The sequence below is a fragment of the Lonchura striata genome, chromosome 5 (assembly GCF_050655825.1).
Source record: "Lonchura striata isolate lonStrDom1 chromosome 5, ASM5065582v1, whole genome shotgun sequence".
In the NCBI taxonomy this organism is placed as follows: Eukaryota; Metazoa; Chordata; class Aves; order Passeriformes; family Estrildidae; genus Lonchura; species Lonchura striata.
In genome coordinates, this window is record NC_140707.1 from 39,698,006 (window position 1) to 39,717,483 (window position 19,478).

The window sequence follows — 19,478 nt, forward strand, 5'->3', positions numbered from 1 at the left end:
GGTGGGAAGTAATGCAGTCCTGCAACTTTGAGAATGAATAAGTGTAGAAGGCAAGTTTTTGTTTCTAATTTCTAATTCCTTGTGGCCACAGTGACATGAACTTCCACTTTCTGGAACAAACATACACTTTGACTACCTGCACAGCATAATTATTACAATTCTTGGACACAGGCCATTGCTGCAAACCTAATATGTAGTAAGAAATCAGCCAGCAGTGTGTAGAAAACAGCAGTTCAGCAACAGCCTGTAATGAAGGACTGTAATAGCAAAGTTGCACAATGAAAGACGGTGGTGGTGGTGGGTTTGGTTTGGATTTTTTTCCTACCTTTGCTGAGGTCCATAGAGCTTCCTCATGATTCCACCTTCCTTAGATGTGTGTCTCTAGATGTGAAGTCTTTTGGCCTCCTATGCATCTGCATTAACAGAGAACAGCAGACACTGTGAGGTCAGAGTGGTAGCAAGGGACCTGACTCTTACACAAAGTAGTTAGATTTCTAACCTAATTTTCAAGTCTCTTGTCTTTTTAAAGAATACTTGATCTTTGGATAGTCTATCCTGATCTTTGGATAGTCTATCCATTTCTAATGGTAGTAATACGTACAGAGTTTTGTCATTTCACTCTGTCATAAGAGTAATATAGTGATTTCTTAGGTGTGTATGAAGCCCTCCCATTTCTCCGTTTAGTATTCTTAAGCGTCACAGGTATGGAGGAAATTGCAGGATAACTAAGGAGTAATAAAAGGATAGGTGTGCTGGATGTGATTTCTTAGCCTGGGTGATAATATGTTATTGAACTATAGCTATAGTCATGGTCTGTTCAGAAGCTTAATTTGATCTGTTACTCACAGACATCAGAGTAAGTCAGCGTGGCATTGTTACTTCCCCATAGAGTTTGAAAATTTATGAGACTAAAACCTGTGGCAGTGAGGTAAAGGTTCCTTTGCTGCTGTTATGTCAGGAAACCACATGGGGAGGGAAAAGAAGGGGTAAGATGAGAGGAAGTCCCTGGAGAGTCTGAGTCATGTAGCAGCTGTCTTTGTATGAAGGAGGAAATGTGTGAAATCCAGGCTCCGAGAGTGGAAGAAGGCACCTGTACTTATTTTCTAAAGTATTCTTTTCTTCAGCTCCTGGTGTTTTTGTTGGAAAAATTAGTACAGTCCCTTGGTAAATAAATTGGGTCAGTATGCACAAGTGTTCTTTTCCATAACAGTCCTAACACATCTGTTTTCATTCTGTTTTCAGCTCTATCTCATTGGAGGATCTTTTGGACTCCGTGAATTTGCTCAGATAAGATATGATGTTCACAAGCTACATGGCAAGGTAGTTTAAATTATTTTCTTTGCTTTTAATTTCCTTATGCCTACATGCGGGTTTCTAAAGAATTGATAGGACAAGCAAACTTGGTGTAGAGGATTTGTCTTTCACTGCTTGGCCCTGAGCTACAGCTGAGTCTTACAGGCAGCAAGCAAAGTAAGTGACAATAAGGGGGGCGACATGATGAATCCTTTGCTATATGTGAAAAACATCAGCATAAATAATAGAAACATTTTGTTCCTTTGGTTGATTGTAAGTGGCAGTGCTGAACCTGAGAAGGAAGTGCAGCATGTCTAGAAGGAGGTTATTACAAGGGTACTGTATCCAACTTAGACTAAGAAAACTGATATTTTAAAAGGTTTGGGTTTCAAACAATTCTTGGCAGAGAGCATATAATATTAAATATTTTCTGGGGCTTGGCTGTGAATTGACCGAGACAAGCAGGTATTTTTGACATTGTGCTGCATCCTGTTCTTTAAGCCTTGTGAAGGAAATAGGAGCTAGTTTCTACCCATTGTGTCAGAATATCCTGTATATAAGAAGCCTTTTTTTAAATGAAAACTATTTCTGAGGGAAATAGCATGCTTACTAGTGCTACTTACCCCTCCAAGTGTAACACTAGTTCCAAATTGCATATGAAATGATGTGAAAGGAGCATGTCAGTTTAGCAGAAAGTAATATTGGCTTGCTTTCTCTGGTTTGGTAATACACAGGTCTGCTATTGCAATGCAGAGAGACTTTCTGGTCTCAGAGCTGCTGACTTGCAGGTTGTGCAAAGCTGTTTTAAAGACTCTATGCAACTTAATAGAAAAAAAAGTCGTGCAGGACTCGATACTGTGGCTTTCTACTGTGGTGAAGTCTTTGAGATCCTGACCTGTTGAGAGTTTGGAGGAAAAACCCTTTGTTTAACCTTAGGCATTTGTAGATCATGTAGATTACTTGAATCATTCATGATTATTCTCTGTGTTGCATACCTGGCTATGGCCTTCCATGCACCGTGTGGCCCACTCCTACTCAGAACTGTATGGGAGAGAACCTGTAGACCAGGGAGAGTAATCTTACAAATCTTTTCTCTAGTGCTGTCTCCTGGGTAGCTTTTTCTCTATCATTTCTAGCCTTTTAGGACCAGTTGAAGCCTTTTAAGTTTTTCTCCAACCAATGGGGTTCACAATGGGGCAAAAATTTGCCTGTTGTGTTTCTGTTAGTTTTTGGGTCAGATTCATGCTCAGTGTATTGCACTGTGACAACAACCAAGGGAAAGCCACTGTTAATAGTTGTGCTAATTCAGGTCTATATGACTCTTTGTTCCAGCATTTATAATCAAAGGAAGCATTACTGAATTAGTCAGTAGTACATGAAAGCTCTGAGTGGAAGCTACTTCAGCCTGGAGTTCTTAAACTCTGAAAAGCTAAAAGAGGACTTCTGGTTTATTCTCTAACCAGTATTACTTAATTTTGAAGCATCTCTTTTGTGTTTTCTTTTTATTTTCCTTGCAGTTTTTTTCAAAAGTAGATGACATTGAAGTAAAAAACAGTGCAGTATGGGCTCAGAACTAGCAACACCAACTTTGGGCTTGTTTGTAAATGGACAAATCAAAGCAATGTGTTTCATTCATTTCTGTTTCTATGTCCATAAAAACAGAGTTGAAAGCCATTCTAATTCACTAAATAAGACAGCAAAGGAGACTTGAATGTATTATTTTAAAGGATAAAAAATCTAGTTTAAAATGTACATGGAACTCAGGAAAAGAACATTAATATGAGTAATTTAAAAGTGCTGTTAAAATCCTGATGCTTTTCTCTTATAACACAGTTGGAATATTGTAAATCCTTATCAGAACAGGGACAGATGTTCTGGTGTTCTTATTGGGGGGTCGGACAGTTACATGCAAAATGCAATAAGCAATAAAAGAAATAAGATTTTTTTTGTTACAGCTTCTCCTTCAGAATAATAAAAATATTTAATTAAATAACAGTTTCAATACAAGGAGCTCAGAAGACTTTCACAGAATTTAAATGAATTAAGCTTCACAGTCTTACTGTCATAAAAGGTAGGATTATTATTTACATTTTACTGCTAAAAAATGGAGGTTGCACAAATCCAAAAGCAGGTTAGGATTTGTAACACCCAAATGCCTGTCTTTTTCGATTATATTTATTTTAAGAATGTGCAAACTCCAGTATGTCACCTTTTGTAAGCATGATTCCTGAATGTTTTCTTGCTAATTTAACTGCTAAGATGACAAGACTTAAACAATGCTTTTGTGGTAAATCTCTAATACATTTCAAATGCCAAATTAGGATCCTTTGCCTTCAAAAGTACCTGTTCTTTTCCTTTTTCACTCTTAACTTCACACTATGCTTAGAGGGAAACCACGTTAGTAAGCAACTTCTCACTCACCAGTGATATTCAAAGGCAGCACAGCAGTAGAGCTGCTGCTCTTTAGTCTGTGTTTCAGTGACTGAGGGGCTAGCTTCCACTTTGGATTCTTGTGGCTTAATGAAAAAAGCTGCATTAGTAATAAAGACTATGTTATTGATGTCAAACTGACTTTTGAATAACAATCCCAGATAAAAGTATTACAATTCAAGAGAAAATGGTGGTTTGGACCTTTGAGGGAGTATGGTTTGATTGTGGTGCATTGGGCTGGGGTAGCATTAGGGTTGGGAGGGAGACAGAGCCTAGAGCTGTAGGTGGAGTGGGGCTGAGAAAGGAATTGTGTCCTCTTGTTCATTTGGGTTGTGTGTTGGGATCTTGGACTGCAGCTCAGCCAATGCATAGGATAGAGAGACAGAGCCTAGAGCTGCAGCTGAAGAGGGGCTGTTAGTATGTAAAGAGCAGATAGTTCATCCATTTAGTTCATCTTTGAATATCAGGGTCTCAGATATGGCCATCTCTTGCAAAAGCAAAAAACCAATTTGGCTGCACTTTCATCTTCTCAGGATACCTAGATCAGTCATATTCCCTCAGCACAATGAATGTCCTGCATTTAAAGGAGGCTTGCTGAGGCTCTTACTGATGTAATGTTTGTTTATGCTACTCAGAATTCTCCTGAAACTAATTGAGGATTTCTCCATTATCTGTTGTTGCCAAAATGTCCATTAATGGAGAAATCATTAGGTTAGGTAATTGTTCACTTTCTGGGAAGAATTTATGCAAATCAAAATTGGTTACAGAAAACCAGGTATGCTTATGGGAAAAACCATGTGGAATTAACAAGAGGAGAAATTAGTAGGTGTGTACGGGCATTGTTCCAGATGCCTTTATTCATAAATGGAAGACAAGGCTTTTTCTTTGTCTTTCTTCTTGTGTATGTAATTGGAGATATTTATTTAATTTTTTTTTTTTTTACTGAAAATGTAATTTCTATTAAATATACAGAAAATGTTTTTTCTACTGTATAACAATCAATTATTTTTATATACTGTGCACCCATTGTTGCCATTCCAGGTGTTGCTGATTCAGATTTAGTTTTGGATATAAGAATCTTGGAACATGGGGTGTGATCTGTCCTGCTGGCTAATAGCTACTGAAGAGAATTGAAGGGAAGTGCTATATTAACTACCTGGACAAGTCTATGCTTTCCTCCTATCAGCAAACCTTTTAGAGGAAGAGAGTTTTTAAGCTCCAAACTGACTCTTTTGAAGAAGTATCATTGCAAGGCAGGTTCTCAGACTTTTGGGTGGGATAGGACTGAATGAGTTCCTCCAGGGGAATATGCAGCAGAAGCACTTCTAAGAAGGCTGGAAGCTATACGTCAATTTGTTAGGAAACAAAACATTGATTAACCTTTGAAGTCTGCACATATTTCCTGCTGTGGGTTATGTACAACAGTGTTACTTGCTTATATCTTTACAAGCTATGAAGATCCTCTTCACTTTTTCTTTGTCCTGTGCAAAGTGCAAAATTCTACTCCAAAAGTAGAATTCTGAGAAATACTAATGTTTTCTGTCTTAATGAGGTAGAAAGTAGAGGCAGTAAAGAGTCAAAATTATAAAATTTCAATTTCTCCTCTATGAGTTTTCCCCTCAAATCTGTTGTTGTGCATTTAAATATGTATGACTGTTGCTTTGCATTCCAGGAGGTAAAATCTAGATGAAAATGAAGTTCCTGACATGTTTGTTCACCATTCACTATGAGCAATAAGCCTGCAAACCCAGAAAGGGTATTAAAGGAATGGTGGTGGTGGTGGGAAGCATACTCAGTAAGCGCACTAGGAGTGTAAAGCCTGCTTTATGCAGACTGAGGATTGCCTTTAAAATTTCTTAGCTAGTGTTTTTAACCAATTGACTGGCATGTAGCTACCCATGAGGTGTTGCTTATTGACACCTGTAAAGTGTTAGTGTTGTCATTGTGAATGTTCATTTATTGCATATTTGCTTTGTCTTAAGGTACTAGTTCAAGAAATTATGTAGCTTTCATTTTGCAATCCTGGACTTGAATTGAGAAAAAGAGCACATGTGTGTAGAAGATTATCCTGTCCTTTGAAAAGTGAAAGAGAAAAGAAAGTTAACATGATCACTTAGGGCACTCTGCTTTTCTGGTTTAGAGCAATTCTCATACTGGGGCTTGACAGTGGTGTAAGCACGCTGACTGGTTGGTTATACTCAGTATTACAGGTTTAGAATATTGCTAGTTGGTCTGTAGTGCTGTTCTTTAACATTGTGTCTTTTATCTCATGAATGGGTGTCAGGAGACCCACAGCAGCCTGTGATTTAAATAACACCCACTGTTCTCACTGGAATTTTATATCCATCTTTTTCAGATTCTGTCTTTAAGCTACCTCCTGCACCACAGAGCTCCTCTCTGCCTATCTCACTTTCTTAGTCTGTAGAATATAGGTAATTAATGCTGCTCTACTTTACATAGGAAATAGAAAAGTTAATTAATTAAAATAAAAGGAATTATTTAAATTCATATGAGTATTAAAAAATTTCCTTGGGTGAGATCCATTACTTCAAGTGCTCTGGGTCAGGATGAAATAGCTAGGAAGAAATAGGAGCAGATAAATGACGAGTTTCCATGAGACTTTATGTGCAGCAAGAATGCATCTGCCATTTGCCTCAGAAAAGTGGAGGAAATCAGTCCAGCATTTTCTCATTGTTAGAAGCGTATTGTTAAGAGGTGGTATCTGCCTGTTAGAATGCTTTTGTGTTGCTGTCAAAACATTGCTCTGTTCACACACGTACTGCAATGAGTTTCACACTGTTGAGTCCATATGGTTGCAACTGCAGCAGCACAGTGTTTAAATGAGGTTCAGCATCCACCCAAAAAGGGAATACATCTGCAAGTGACTGGACAAGGCTGTGCCTTGTTGCTGGCTGGCACATTCCTATTGCTGTCCTTCCATAAAGTGCCTCAGGTATGTCTATGGGAGTTGCACATATGGGCATGTCCTGGAGTAGTGCAGTAGAAATTGTCTGTTGGTTATTGCTTCCATTTTACTTGCATATAAAGTCCATCTGGACAGGATTTCTGTGCCCCAGGAGAAGTTTGGTTTGTTTCTTCAGTTTGTTTATTTCAGAAAAAAGAAGCATTACAAAATAAAATGTAATTTTAATGTTTAGTGTATAAGTTAGTATGGTTTATGAATAATGTCATGTTTCTATATGTCACGTCATTTTTTCACTTAAATAATATGTTTCATATGAGGTGAAAATTCTAAACCAAAATCACTTAAACCTCTGAATATGTCTATAGTGTTTAAAATTACACAGATCATATGATTTATTTTTACTTAAATTTGTGGAATGCCAGTGGATCTTCTCCATCATGACACATACTGCGAGCTACTATATGACTCTGGTTACTGCAAGCTGACTTATTTATCTTATTTGAGGACCTGCTTCTGTGTTAAAAACCAGTATTTGCTCTATTTGAAAGACTACCAAAGATACTAAGAATTTACCTGAAATAAGTAGCAAGATAAAAAGGTGTGGTTTTAATTTTCTTCCACAAACTTTTCTATTGGCTGAAAACTGCAAGATATACTTACTGTAATTCTTAGTGAATAAGCATCTGTGTTTGAAATCCTATTACACCTTGGTGTTCCCCAAGATCCTCAGTCTGACCAAAACTTGATGGACTTCACCATTTCAAGGAGTAATGTGGATAGGACAAGTCACTGTGATTGGACTGGACTGGCAAAGTCCACAATGTTCTAATAACAATTAATGGACTTTACTGCTACCAGCCCAGATTGTCCCCAGATTGTCCCATGCACTCAGTTAACTTGTGTGTTCTGCAGGCTTTCTGCTTTATTTTATTCCAAATGGATTTAGATGGATTAAGACTCATCCTCTAGGCTTCCTGGTGTGCAAACACCTCCTACCAATGTTAAGGTCAATTTAAATTACCACTGTTAATACTCAAAAGACTCTAAATGGGTTCTTTGTATTATTAAAGATAGGGAAGTGAAATTTCAGTATCCGCTCAGCTAAATCTAAATGTATGTTTGTGGTGCTGTGCACTATGTCAGGGTTTCATCTTGCTCATTTTTCCATTGTCTTAAGTGAAATGCCTAGTTTGAGATAGCTCTCCAGGTAGTCCATTCAGTTTTAAAGTAGATACTTGAGAAATATGTTGTCCTCTTTTGATGGATTGAAAAATAGAGAGATTGAACTTGAGATTTTATTATTACCCCATTGCAGTGACACAATTAACTTCCTTAGTGTATGAATATGGTTATATTTTATTTGTGAGCAACAGGTGAGATAAACCTCTACCTAACTTCAAAGTGCAGACAATTTATGGTTTTGTATATATCTTTAAGTGGGACTTAGTCTCTCAAGGAATGCCCGTGTACAGCTGACTGGAGGAAGAGCATAAGTAGAGACTTTATGCTTCAAGTCAAAAGTGTAGATGAATAAAATTAGGTGAGATGATGCCTGCCCTAGATACTCTTTTGCTGGAGCTTCATTGGAAAACTAACAGATGTCTTGAAGGTAGAGGAACTCTTATTCAATCTGTTGTTTGTGCCTGAGGCATTCCTGTATTCTGGAGAATCTGATTCCATAGGAGGTTGTCTTAAAAGCCTCCTGCTTGATTTAAGTGTGAACGAAATAAGAATATCTTCATTTGGTGTTTGGTGGAATATTTTGGATGAGAAGGGTATTCTTTGTAAACCTGTCAACCAAGGAATGTAGAATCATTTTAGCATCTGTCACTGAACATGGCAGAATAATCAAGTCTTCTCATCTAGCATTTTAGCATTTATTTTTTTATAGCTACATCTTCCTGTGTTTAATTAGTTTCAGTAAGCTAATTACACAAGTGCAGCATGGCACGGAATTTATGTTGGTGATTATTGTTTTCTTCTTTTTATTTTCCTTAAGCAGGTCAGGTTGGCCTGAGACTCAAGTTTAATGATAAACTGGCTAATTTCCTTGTGTAAATAGATTTAGTTGATTTTCAAAGACTGAATATATTACTGAACTTGGCCCTAGGTCCTCCAAAAGTTAAGAAAATAATACACTGAAATGTTTGGTGCTATAGAGAATGTGAGAGATATACATTTAGGATTGCTTATAGATGAGGAAAAAAGGTCTTTGTCAGTCAGTCACCTTTATATCATGAAGCACATTTTACTAAATTAAAGCAGACCTTGCTTTGAGGCATGGCCTGCTTAGTGGGAGTGGTTTAGAATTGTATATTTAGTCAGGCAGATGGGCTCCTTGTTGATGGCTAAACAGGTACCCTTACAGTTTCTACCCTTTGTTTCTACTTGCAGGTGGAATTCGGAACTTGTTACATTTTTTGATCATGTTTCAGAACTATTCAAGGTAGTAATTTCAGTCCTCCCATGTGTCACAAAAATGAAATGGGTAGCAAGAACTTATCATACCCAGTCTTGTGGTGGTACCAGATGTTCGGATGTTTTCTCTCAGTTCAGTCCGGAAGGATTGTGTGGAAATGAGCTCTTTATCCATGTTATTCTTGAAGATTTTGAGGTTCAGCTGCTAGCGTTCGGTTCATGTTTTTGCATTGATTTCAGCAAAAGCTAATCCATTTTACTTGAGCTCAAATGACTTCTCTACATTGTGGAGAGCTGTGTACTGAATCTGCTATGATACCAGACAGAGATGTGTGTTTCATTTTTCAGACATCCCTTCAGTTTAGTATGTAAACCACTATGTTTCTGTAAAAGGCAAAAGCAGAGTCAACTCTGGGATTCAGTACAATTTTTGTTGCCACATTCTGAGGCTGACACTGTGTGTATACTTGTGAATGGTTTCCAGTGATTGGATCTGGCTAGACCAGGTGCTTATTGTCACCACAGACAGCTTACAGCACTATAGGATGACTTGGAGTTAAGATATTACCTCACGTTATTGAGCCTCTCATTGATGAATTGCAATACACACTGAAAGTATTAAGAGTTTTGTTTTAAACAGAAGCAATTTTTCCATTTTTTACTTGATGGTGGTTCTGTTGTCAAGATTAGATTCAGATGAAGAGAAGGCTATTAAATGGAGAAACTCATTCTGATGCCATTGCAAGTGGAAGTAATTTCAGTACATAAAAAGTTGATAGCTTTTAGATATTTACATTTTTATACTACCAAGATTCTGTTTGGTTTATTTAAATCCTGCCACATTGCCAATATTAATTACTGGTATTTTTGCCTTGCAATTGAAGTGATTACAAGTGTGTAACTTAGCTTCAGGCAGTTTTTAGCCAAAACATAATTTAGTATCCAACTGTTTTTCTCCCTCAAGCACCAGAAAATATTTAGCTTTCCAGGCTCATCTTGAGAAGCCAGTAGCTATGATGTCAGCAGATCCCAGTCCCTAAGATTTTCTGGACTTCTAGATCACTACCATTTTTACAAAGAAAATGTTGAAAACCTTTTGCCCAGGCATGTTTCCATTTTAAGTGCAATTTCTGTTTAAATGGACCTTCCCTTTCTTCTCCTTTGTGTTTTGAGGCTTGAAGCCAAATGGTGCTGTTGCAAACTTCAGCTATATGGCAATCTAAACAAGCAGAGCCCCAACTCCATTACAGAGAAGTTGTAGGAGTACAGGCTTTTTGGATACTGCTTAGAGAAGAGAGATGACTTGTCTTATTAATAAAATGTATGAATTAAAATATTTTGCATTCATAATTCCTGCTGATTTTAGTAGAATTGTTTTGTTCATGTTGTATGTTAAGCCCTTAAAAGGAAAACCCTTTGCTATTCATGTTTTAAACTTAATTACACCAGATTTTACCATTATAATTTTCTCTAAAATACCCATTAGAATAACTGATCCTTTGACAGGCCAACATGTTATTTATTAAAAATAGTGGCAAAATATCCTTTAAAAAATAGTGTGTGATGTACAAGTGTGTTGCAAAGACTAGTAATTTAAAGTGAAATGATTTGGGAAAGTACAACCTTTTTCTAAGTACAAGGTATTAGAATATGATTTTTCTTCTTACTATAAAACTTCACTAGATGTCAGTGTGGAAAGTATTTTCCCTTAAATGCAATGGGAACTGTAGAATAAGTGTTAATTTCTTCAACACATGCAGATTTTAAGATGACAGTTATTAGAATTTGCTGGTAATTTATTTGTAGAAATGCATTTTCAGAGCACTGAAAACAATTTTGATAAGTTCACACTGGATTCTAAAAATAGTTTCTGTTCAAAAAGACATTAAGAAGTCAAAATTTGTTTCATTACTCAATAAATTTCTGTAAAAAAACAGATAAGTACTGTAAATCAAAATGATGTTTTAAAACATAATTCAAACAATTTTTAGGGTTAAAAACTGCAGACTTTGGTTTTGCTTTATATTCTTGTCTATTTTCAGTGAGAAAAAAAATTAATGTATATTTTCTTGCTGTTGGTTTCTGGGAACTGGAGTTGTTTGTATGGGGGTAGCAAGCATATTTTCACATAGTTCAAGATAGGATTTAGGCACTAACACAGAGAAGAAAAAAAATGCGAATATATTTATAGATGTTTAACTTTGATTAGGGAAAGCATTCCTAATCTCTTAGTGTGCTTGTGCATTGCTTTAACTGTGTTATGTGTTTATATTATTTTTGAAGGATCAGGCTATCTCTGTTCCTACGTGAGAAGGTGGATTCTTTGGAGTTCTTTGGGAGCTGGGTTTTTTTGAGAAATTTTTGGTGTTATGTTATTGAAGCTTCAGTGTTTTTATTGAAGGTTTAGTCTCCTATGAAATAGAATTTCCCTGTAAATTAATTCCTTTGTGTTTCTGAACTGACACACCAAGCGAAAAATAGTGGTTTGGATATTGTACCTTTGGTGCCTTTGGTTTCACTTTGGTTCAAGTGGGCTGCTGCCAGGAACTGTTTAGGGGAGCCTAATTGAACAGCCAGTGAGCACCTGGACACAGGTATTCCTGCTGATGTACAGAACTAACGAGGACACCCTCTCCAATCCTCTTCTGTCTGCTAGGACAGCACTGAAAAGATCCAGAGGAGATGAGCACAGACTGCTTCCATGCTGCCTTCAGCTGCCAATTCACTATTTCTCTCTTGAAGTTACTTGCTTTGAACAGAAAATTAAGTGACCTTCGTGTTTTTTAGAGCTGCCACAAAGAGGCTGATTCTGTGCAAAGTTAGGATATGACTAAGGAAGCCGTAAGGGGGGAAAAAAAACCCTATAAACTATATTTACGCTAGTTTTCCAGCTTGAACTTGCATAGTAGGTACATAACCATTAAAAAGGCATCTTCAAAAAATATGACCAAAAAAAATTGACTCCGCTGGAGTTTCATCCGAAGTTGCATTCTTCTAGCTGATAAGTATATTCTGCTTAGAGGGAAAAAGGCTGGGTTTTTTCCCCCTAAATACTGGCATCACAAATTTACACCTCTTTCTATACCAAAAGGAACTTTTTTTTTGTACTGAATTTTACTGTGAAATTAAATTTATGTTAGCATACTCAGAGCCAAGGTTTACAGCACTAATTTGGTATAAATCACATAAATAAATGTGTGACTGAAAATCAAACTGGCTGTGAAAGCATACTAAAATTAATTAAATGATGAGTACTTCCTACTCAGAACTGAAAATTCTAGAGTCCATTTTAGTTTTGTTGACCTTATATGGGAGAAATCTAGATATGCTTAAATGTTTGCTGAAGTATGGGACAGTTTGGCCATCGTATTAGCCTTTAATTGCATTTCCTGTGACATTATCACATAAAAAGTCTGGTCGAGAGTTTGGGATTGTAGGTCTTTTTTTGATTAATCTAGTAGCAAGTACAAAGTTTGGATTTTGAGAGATCACTGGTGCACCATGTACTGTAACTCTGGGAACTGCTGCTGTAACAACAATTTATATTGCTCCTTTGGAAATGTCTGCATCGATTTCTGTCAGAGGCTGGATGAAATTTTGTTTTGTTTTGTTTAACTGTCTGTATTCTATGCAGATCACAGGAAAAAGTCAAAGGACACAAAGCTAGGGTTTACATCTAATCTTAGCTGTCTTCCCACTGTTTGTGAGTATTCCCATACAGTCTATATTCTTGGATCATATCCTATGCAGTATAGAATTCCAGAGTCATGGTGTTGTTTGGGTTGGAAGGGACCTTAAAGATCACCTACTTTCAGCCCCCTACCATGGGCAGGGCTGTCTTCCAATAGACCAGAGCTCAAAGCTCCATCCAACCTGGCTTCAAGCAATTACAGGGATGGGGCATCCACAGCTTCTCTGGCAACGTGTTCCAGTGCCTCACCAGCTGCACAGGGAAAAAGGTAGCCGTATGTTTTTTGTGTATTAAATATTTAAGTTATGTAGTTGAAGGATTGTTGTGAATGAAGTTGCACAAAAATGGTGTGTTTTGCCTTGCCCTTCTCTGTTACCTAAGACTGTCTGCCAAAGAGCTTGGCATAAGTACAACCTTTGTTGTACCTTACAACCTCTACAAGCTTTGTTCCTTTAATTTCTTAAGTAGAACAGCACTCAGCTTGGCTGTAGTTTACACTGCATTTCCCGAGTCCTGGGATTTATCCTCTCCTGTCTACTGCTTCTCACTCTGCTCATAAACCACAACTTAGAATATTTATGACACAGATTTCTGTAGCAATTTATGGGAGTCTTCTCAAGGAAGATTAAAGTTGACTGATCCACTCAAGATTGCTGATTTTCCATTTAGAGGAGTTAGGCATATGATAAATGTTGTCAAAGAAGATACGCTGTGGGAGAGCTAGAATTGGTGATTATGGTTTACTCTTAAGTTTAAAAAATGGGTGGGGAGAACAAATTGAAAGATTTCATATAAACAGTAGTTTTGTGGACGCTCTGTACTGTTGATGCTGCAGGAAAATTGTGTCCCATCAATTCATGCTGGGAGGGGCAGATGCCAAAATGAAAATCTCAATCCTAATTCATGTTCATTAAATTCAGGCCACTGTCTTCTCCCACTTCCAAAGCTGACATCTTTTTCAGTGGGATATTATTTTGTGGAGGACAGGGTCGGAAAAGAAACTCATGTTTTAGTAAAAATAACAAGCTAGTTTTAGGGCAGAAATATCTTCTGCTGTTTTTCTGGAAATGCTTGTTAGAGGGAAAGTTCTGTAAAACTTTGGCATACAAATATTTGGTCAGTACGTGCCAGGACACGAGTATACAATGTACTGCACTGACTTATGTGAGAGGAGGCTGTTAAAAGCACAATCCTCTTCTTATGATGTGGCTGTCTCCTGACAGTTTCCTCGTGTAGTAACTGAACCCATCATTTTAGAAGATGTAATATATTCAAATCTTGGTTTGCTCTAAAGCCCACAGCCACAAATAGTACATGGACAAATAAACAGTAATGTTTACAGCACAGAAAGACTGCTTGTGAAGATGGGCTGTTTGAGTTACAGATCCAGGCATATGTGTTCTGTGGACCACTGGGATGTTACCCTGAAAATGAGAATGTGAGTCAGCTTGGTGGTCCTCTCTGAATGCTCAACAGGAGTGACACTGCTATTCTGTTTTGTATTCCTGTGTTTAACAGAACCATATAATAATTTGGGTTGGAAGAAACTTTCAAAGGTCTTTTAGTCCAACAATCCTGCAAGGATCAGGGAGATTTTCAAGTAGGTCAGATTGCTCAGAGCCCCATCCAACCTGACCTTGAATGTTCCCAGAGATGGGGCATTCATCACCTCTCTGGGCCACCTGGGCCAGTGTCTCACTATGCTCATTATAAAAAGCTTATTTCTTATACCTGGTCGAAATCTACCCTCTTTTATTTTAAAACTGCCAGCTCTTCTCTTGTTGCTACACACTTTGCTAAAAAGTTTGTCTTTCTTGTTAGCCCCCCTTACTGAAAGGCCACAATCAGGTTTCCCCAAAGCCTTCTTTTCTCCAGAATGAGCAAACCAAGTGTTCTTAGCCTGTCCCCATATGGAGAGGTGTTCCATGCCTCTGAACTTTAAAAGGGGTAGTGATGGTATTCTTTGGGTTCCCTTGTAGAAGATCTGTCCTTTCCTTACCCTGGAGCTAAAGTTAGTGACATTCACAAATTTCTCAGTTGCTCTCTACCAATATTATTTGTTTTAGAGACAAAACGAACTGTAGTCAATGAATATCAATACAAAATTGTTAGCAGAGAATTTTTTTAGTAGTAGCGCTTTTAGGTTTATAACTGCACCAAAAATACTTGTGTCACAAACAATGAGTTGAGTATATGTTTTTCACAGGGCACTGCAGGAGTCCCTGGTTTGGCAGGGGCTGCAAGCACCAGTTATTCCTGCTTTGCTGTGTATGATGCCTCTTGTCTGCACCCCAAGGTGCACCATTTTTAACAGCTAGAAATGCTGCCCAGGTTCTAATTGAAAAACTGAAATGTCAGCCTCAAAATGAGAAGTGTCAGCCTCTTTTCAGAAGTTTCTAGTTACTTACAGGCTCAAGTAGCTGCCTACTAAGATTTCTAAGAATGTTTCTGTGCTTAACCTCTATTACTTTCAGCTGTTAAGAATCTTTTTAAAGTCTGTTTCTTTGGGAACCTTTTGAAGTTAAGTATGGGTAAATCTGAAGGAATGGTGGGAGTGTGAATTGGGACAAAATTCTAATTTGAAACCTGGATTCTTAAACCTTTTCTGAGATATTTCTATATTGCATTTGCCCTGCCCTTTCAGTTGATGTAATATGAGATAAGCCTGTATAATGCAAAATATGGAGAATGTTTTATTCATTTTTTCTGAAAGTGCTAAAAAGGAAAGAAAAAAATACCCCAGAAAAAGAAAATAAGTAAAGCCTTTAAAAATTGTATTTATAGTATTGGTTTCAAAGCCTTGCAGACAGCATCTCATGCAGGTTGTCTAAATACTTGCATCAAGTATTTCAGTAGTCTTTCAGTAAGAATTTAATGTGAAATTATGCTGTAATTATCTTTGAATTCTACATTTAGAGATAAACTTGAATTTAAATGGATCTTAGAGGAGCAGCTGAGATTTTGCTGAACAAGAAGAGTCCTCTAGTGTAAAGGAGTATCTTTTGTGTTCCTTCCTGCCTTCTAAATAGTGGTGGAGAGGACACTGTTGGGCTGCTACGGTATTTGGGCTTTGTCTGCTGCCATCATCATATTTACTAATACAGATTTGTATCCATAATTTAGTTGAAGATCTATTTGCCAGTGCATAGCTGAATACTTCTAGCTCATTTGGCAGTATGTGTTGGCATAACAGTCATCATGGAACCAAAATGTATGTTTGTATTTGGATCTTGTGGCAGATGTGTAATACAACAGAGCTGCTGCTTTGGCATGGGCACTTTCCTGGCTCTGCCCCCATTTGAAGTGTTCCCTGCTTATGATCTGTGATTGTGGCTCATATTGATGTTTAACTGCCTTTTCAGATTGAAAATAGCATTATTCTCTGTTCTTTTATTTTTCTTTTTTTTTTGTTGTTGTTCTTGTAATGTTTCAAAGAGAGCACAGCATTGTACAAACACAGTGGAAACAAAACTTTATAATACACTTTTTCTCAACTCCTATATGGATTCCTAAAACAATTTGTAACCCATCTATCTCATTTGGTAGCTGAAAAGCCAGGGTTTGCAGTCAAGTCATTAGAAAGTGCAGGTGACTGAATTACGGTGCAGGCTCAAGTACGTTTAAATTATTCTGTGTGAGTAAGTATGTATGTAGGGGACAAAAAAGATAAAGAGAAGAGGAAATACTTTTTTTTTGGTGGAACTTGGGGCAAAAGAGCAAGTTTTGTGGAGTGAACTTAAGGTGTATATGTAGTTTGCCCTCAAAACAGGGTTTAACTAGTCTTTTTAGGTAAGTTAATTTGCCAAATAAAATTTCTGCTATCAAAGAAGCAGCACTCTCTGTTCATTTTGCATTTACAGGGTATTTTTTTTTAAAGAAATTTCAACTAGGCTCCTTAATTTCTGCCTTTCTGTTAATATTAAAGTTACAGCATCAAATTGGAATGCTATGTCTCATTTTTAGCTGTCTTTCTGGAGGCAGAGCAGGATGAAGACAGGAGAAAGTCTGAAGACGGAAAGGGCTGGAAGGAAGGAGAAGCAGCAGTAGCTTAACTGATTGTTTGCCTTTGCCTTACACAAATGTGGCCATTCAAACACCACACATTAAACAAACACACCAAAAATTGATAAAATAAAACTTGATAATGGGATATTGAACTGTCTTTGTAAGTTAAATTCTGGCTGTATTTAATTAAGTAAAAATGATGTTTCAACCGTGGTACTTTGCTTTATTATTAAATGAAGGGAAAATGTAGGTGAAATCAAAATGTTGCTGCCTTACTTACTGGAGCTTTTATTTCCCCTTGTCCATATGTGTATTGTGAGAACACAAAGCATAACAAAATAGCTTTTGCATTTAGTTCTGAATGAGGTCCATGATCACTCTTCTTTCTGTGAAAGCAAGCTTCAAAGCCTGTCTGGCTGCCCAAAGACTTTGCATTTCTGCACATGTGATGGATGGGTTCATTTTTCTAATAAAGCATGGCTGTTGTTGGAGGTCGTGGTCACAGGAGAGACACAATCCATCTTTAAGGAGGAGCAGTTCTATAGAGGCCTTGAATGCCAAGACAGAGATGGAACATTTCATTTTTTATTTGATGTAGAGGGCCAGTGCAGAGACACTATCTTGTTTTAATTTTTTTTTTTAATTACTAAGAAGGTGGGAGCTGTATCCGGTACAAACATGAACCATTTCAGAGATTTTGGCTTAGGTCCCAAGTGTAATGAATCTGAAGGCTGCAAATGTGTGTGTTTCTATGGCCAGATCGCTGATGAGGTAGGGAAATCAAACCTCTGGCCATGCACAGATGGTGTTAGACTTGCCTGTCTGAGCATCCATCCTTAGGAACTGAGGTCTCACAGGCTGCATGCTAAGTAGCAGACAGTGCCTGTAATCAAGGGAAACATTATGGCCTAGGGAAAGTGTTCAGAGCAATTCCCATCAATACACATAGTAAATGTGTATTTTAAGTACCTGTGAGAAGTAGGAACTTGTTAGGGGAGAATCTGAAGGTGAATCTTCTCATTGGCCAGGCAAATTCTGTTACATGTATGCCCTTCTTTTTGTTTTCTGGACTACTTGTAGATGTTTGACATTGGTTGTGATAAGGGTTACTGAGCCCTTTTCATTTAGATCAAAAAGCAGCACATTAGGAATAACAACTTTTCTTCACTGAATTAGTTGTAGTTGGACTAGCGTACGAGGGATGTAGAATTACACACGTTACCAGTCTATTTATGGATCTGTTTTGGTTTTTAAGCTCTAAAAATGAGATTGTTCTCTCATGGTGAATTTATTTGATATTTTAATTATATTGCCTAAAGACTATGTCTGAATACTGCATATGTGGCTGTTTGAGAAGAAGGTAGAATACTTTCTCTAAGTGTGAAGAATGCTAATTATCTTTTCCCCCTTAGCTTCTGCTCTTAGACCTGTGGGAGACAGACATTATTTAGCAAAGGGAGGAATGAATGTCTCTTCTTCCGGGCTCAGAAGAAGTTAAAACATTAAATGTGTCTGCTGTGGTTCATTGACATGTCTGTTCTTAGATTTGATCTTTCAATAAGCATCTCTGAAAGGTGGCAGGAAACACCAGCACTGTCAGTACAGGATCAAAACTAGGAAAGAGCTGTGTGTTCACCAGAAAATGGGAAATTCAACTCATGCTTAGACTTTAAAAAAACAGGATATATTGTATACTTATTCACTGAACTCAACATTCAGAAGCATAATATGTTAGAGTCCCAATTTTATCTTTCCTGTGCTTGTTTCATTTATTTATACTAACATTTTTAAACTTAACAGGTATGGATTTAAGTATCTAAGGTAATGCTAGTGCCGGGCTATAGTTAAAAATGTGTTTTCCTTCGGAATTTAATAATTTGGCAGTTGATCTGTTTCTTTTCAGCCTGATTCTTGTGCTGTGATCATCATCCTGGTATTGGAATAAATGGCACATAAACTGTTTTAGAGGAGAGGAGGGTTTGTGTGTACCAATATTCAGTTTATTTGAGGTTAAGATTTCTTAAAAAATATATTCTTAAAAGCAAACATTTTTGCTATATTTTTATTTGTCTTTCAGGTTGATCCAGCTTTGAAAGAAAAATTAAAACAGAACACTGTGACACTGGAATCTGAATATGAGGTAAAATGAATTTGTTGCCTGGGGCCCATAACCTTGGCTACCCTTGATTACCCTGGCCACTGGTGGGTCGTATCTGTCCCTAACTAAAATTAGATCAACCATCTGCCTTTGACTTGCTGATGTCCAATAAAAACAAGGTTTTATGTAAAGAAAGGTTTTTGAACACGTAGTGCTTCTTTCTGAACAGAGCTTTACTTAGATTTCCAGGCGTCAAGTACAGTGGTACAAATAAATTCACTATTTCTGTGGTTAACCTAGTTTATAAATGTAGAGCTGATGTTTGCTTTAGAGGGAGTGTGTGTGAATGAAAGTCAGCACTTCTACTGCATGAGTTTGGATGATCTTTAGACCAAATTACAGAACAATGTGCATGATGTACTTCATGTTATTTCTTGCTTCTGAAATTTATGTGTATCTTTGAAACAGCTGTCATTCCTTTTACATCGTTTCAGAAAAATCTATAGAAAAATAGTTCGCTCTTACCTCAACACTGCATTTTCTTCAAATATTACTGAATTCTAAAATGTCTGTTTTGACCAGTTCAGTATCCAGAGTCTCATAAATTTTCAGGCCTA

At 37.3% G+C, this 19,478-nt stretch overlaps 1 protein-coding gene across 3 annotated transcripts in view; it reads left to right on the forward strand.

The window, feature by feature from the left end:
- Positions 1-19,478, forward strand: part of COX16 (cytochrome c oxidase assembly factor COX16) — a 76,804-nt gene that overhangs the window by 43,696 nt on the left and 13,630 nt on the right. For all 3 annotated transcript variants that reach the window (XM_085582051.1, XM_085582052.1, XM_021540750.4), the window contains 2 exons: positions 1,243-1,320; positions 18,841-18,903. In XM_085582051.1, coding sequence (XP_085438177.1) covers positions 1,243-1,320; positions 18,841-18,903 — 141 coding nt within the window. The remainder of the gene's footprint in view (positions 1-1,242; positions 1,321-18,840; positions 18,904-19,478) is intronic.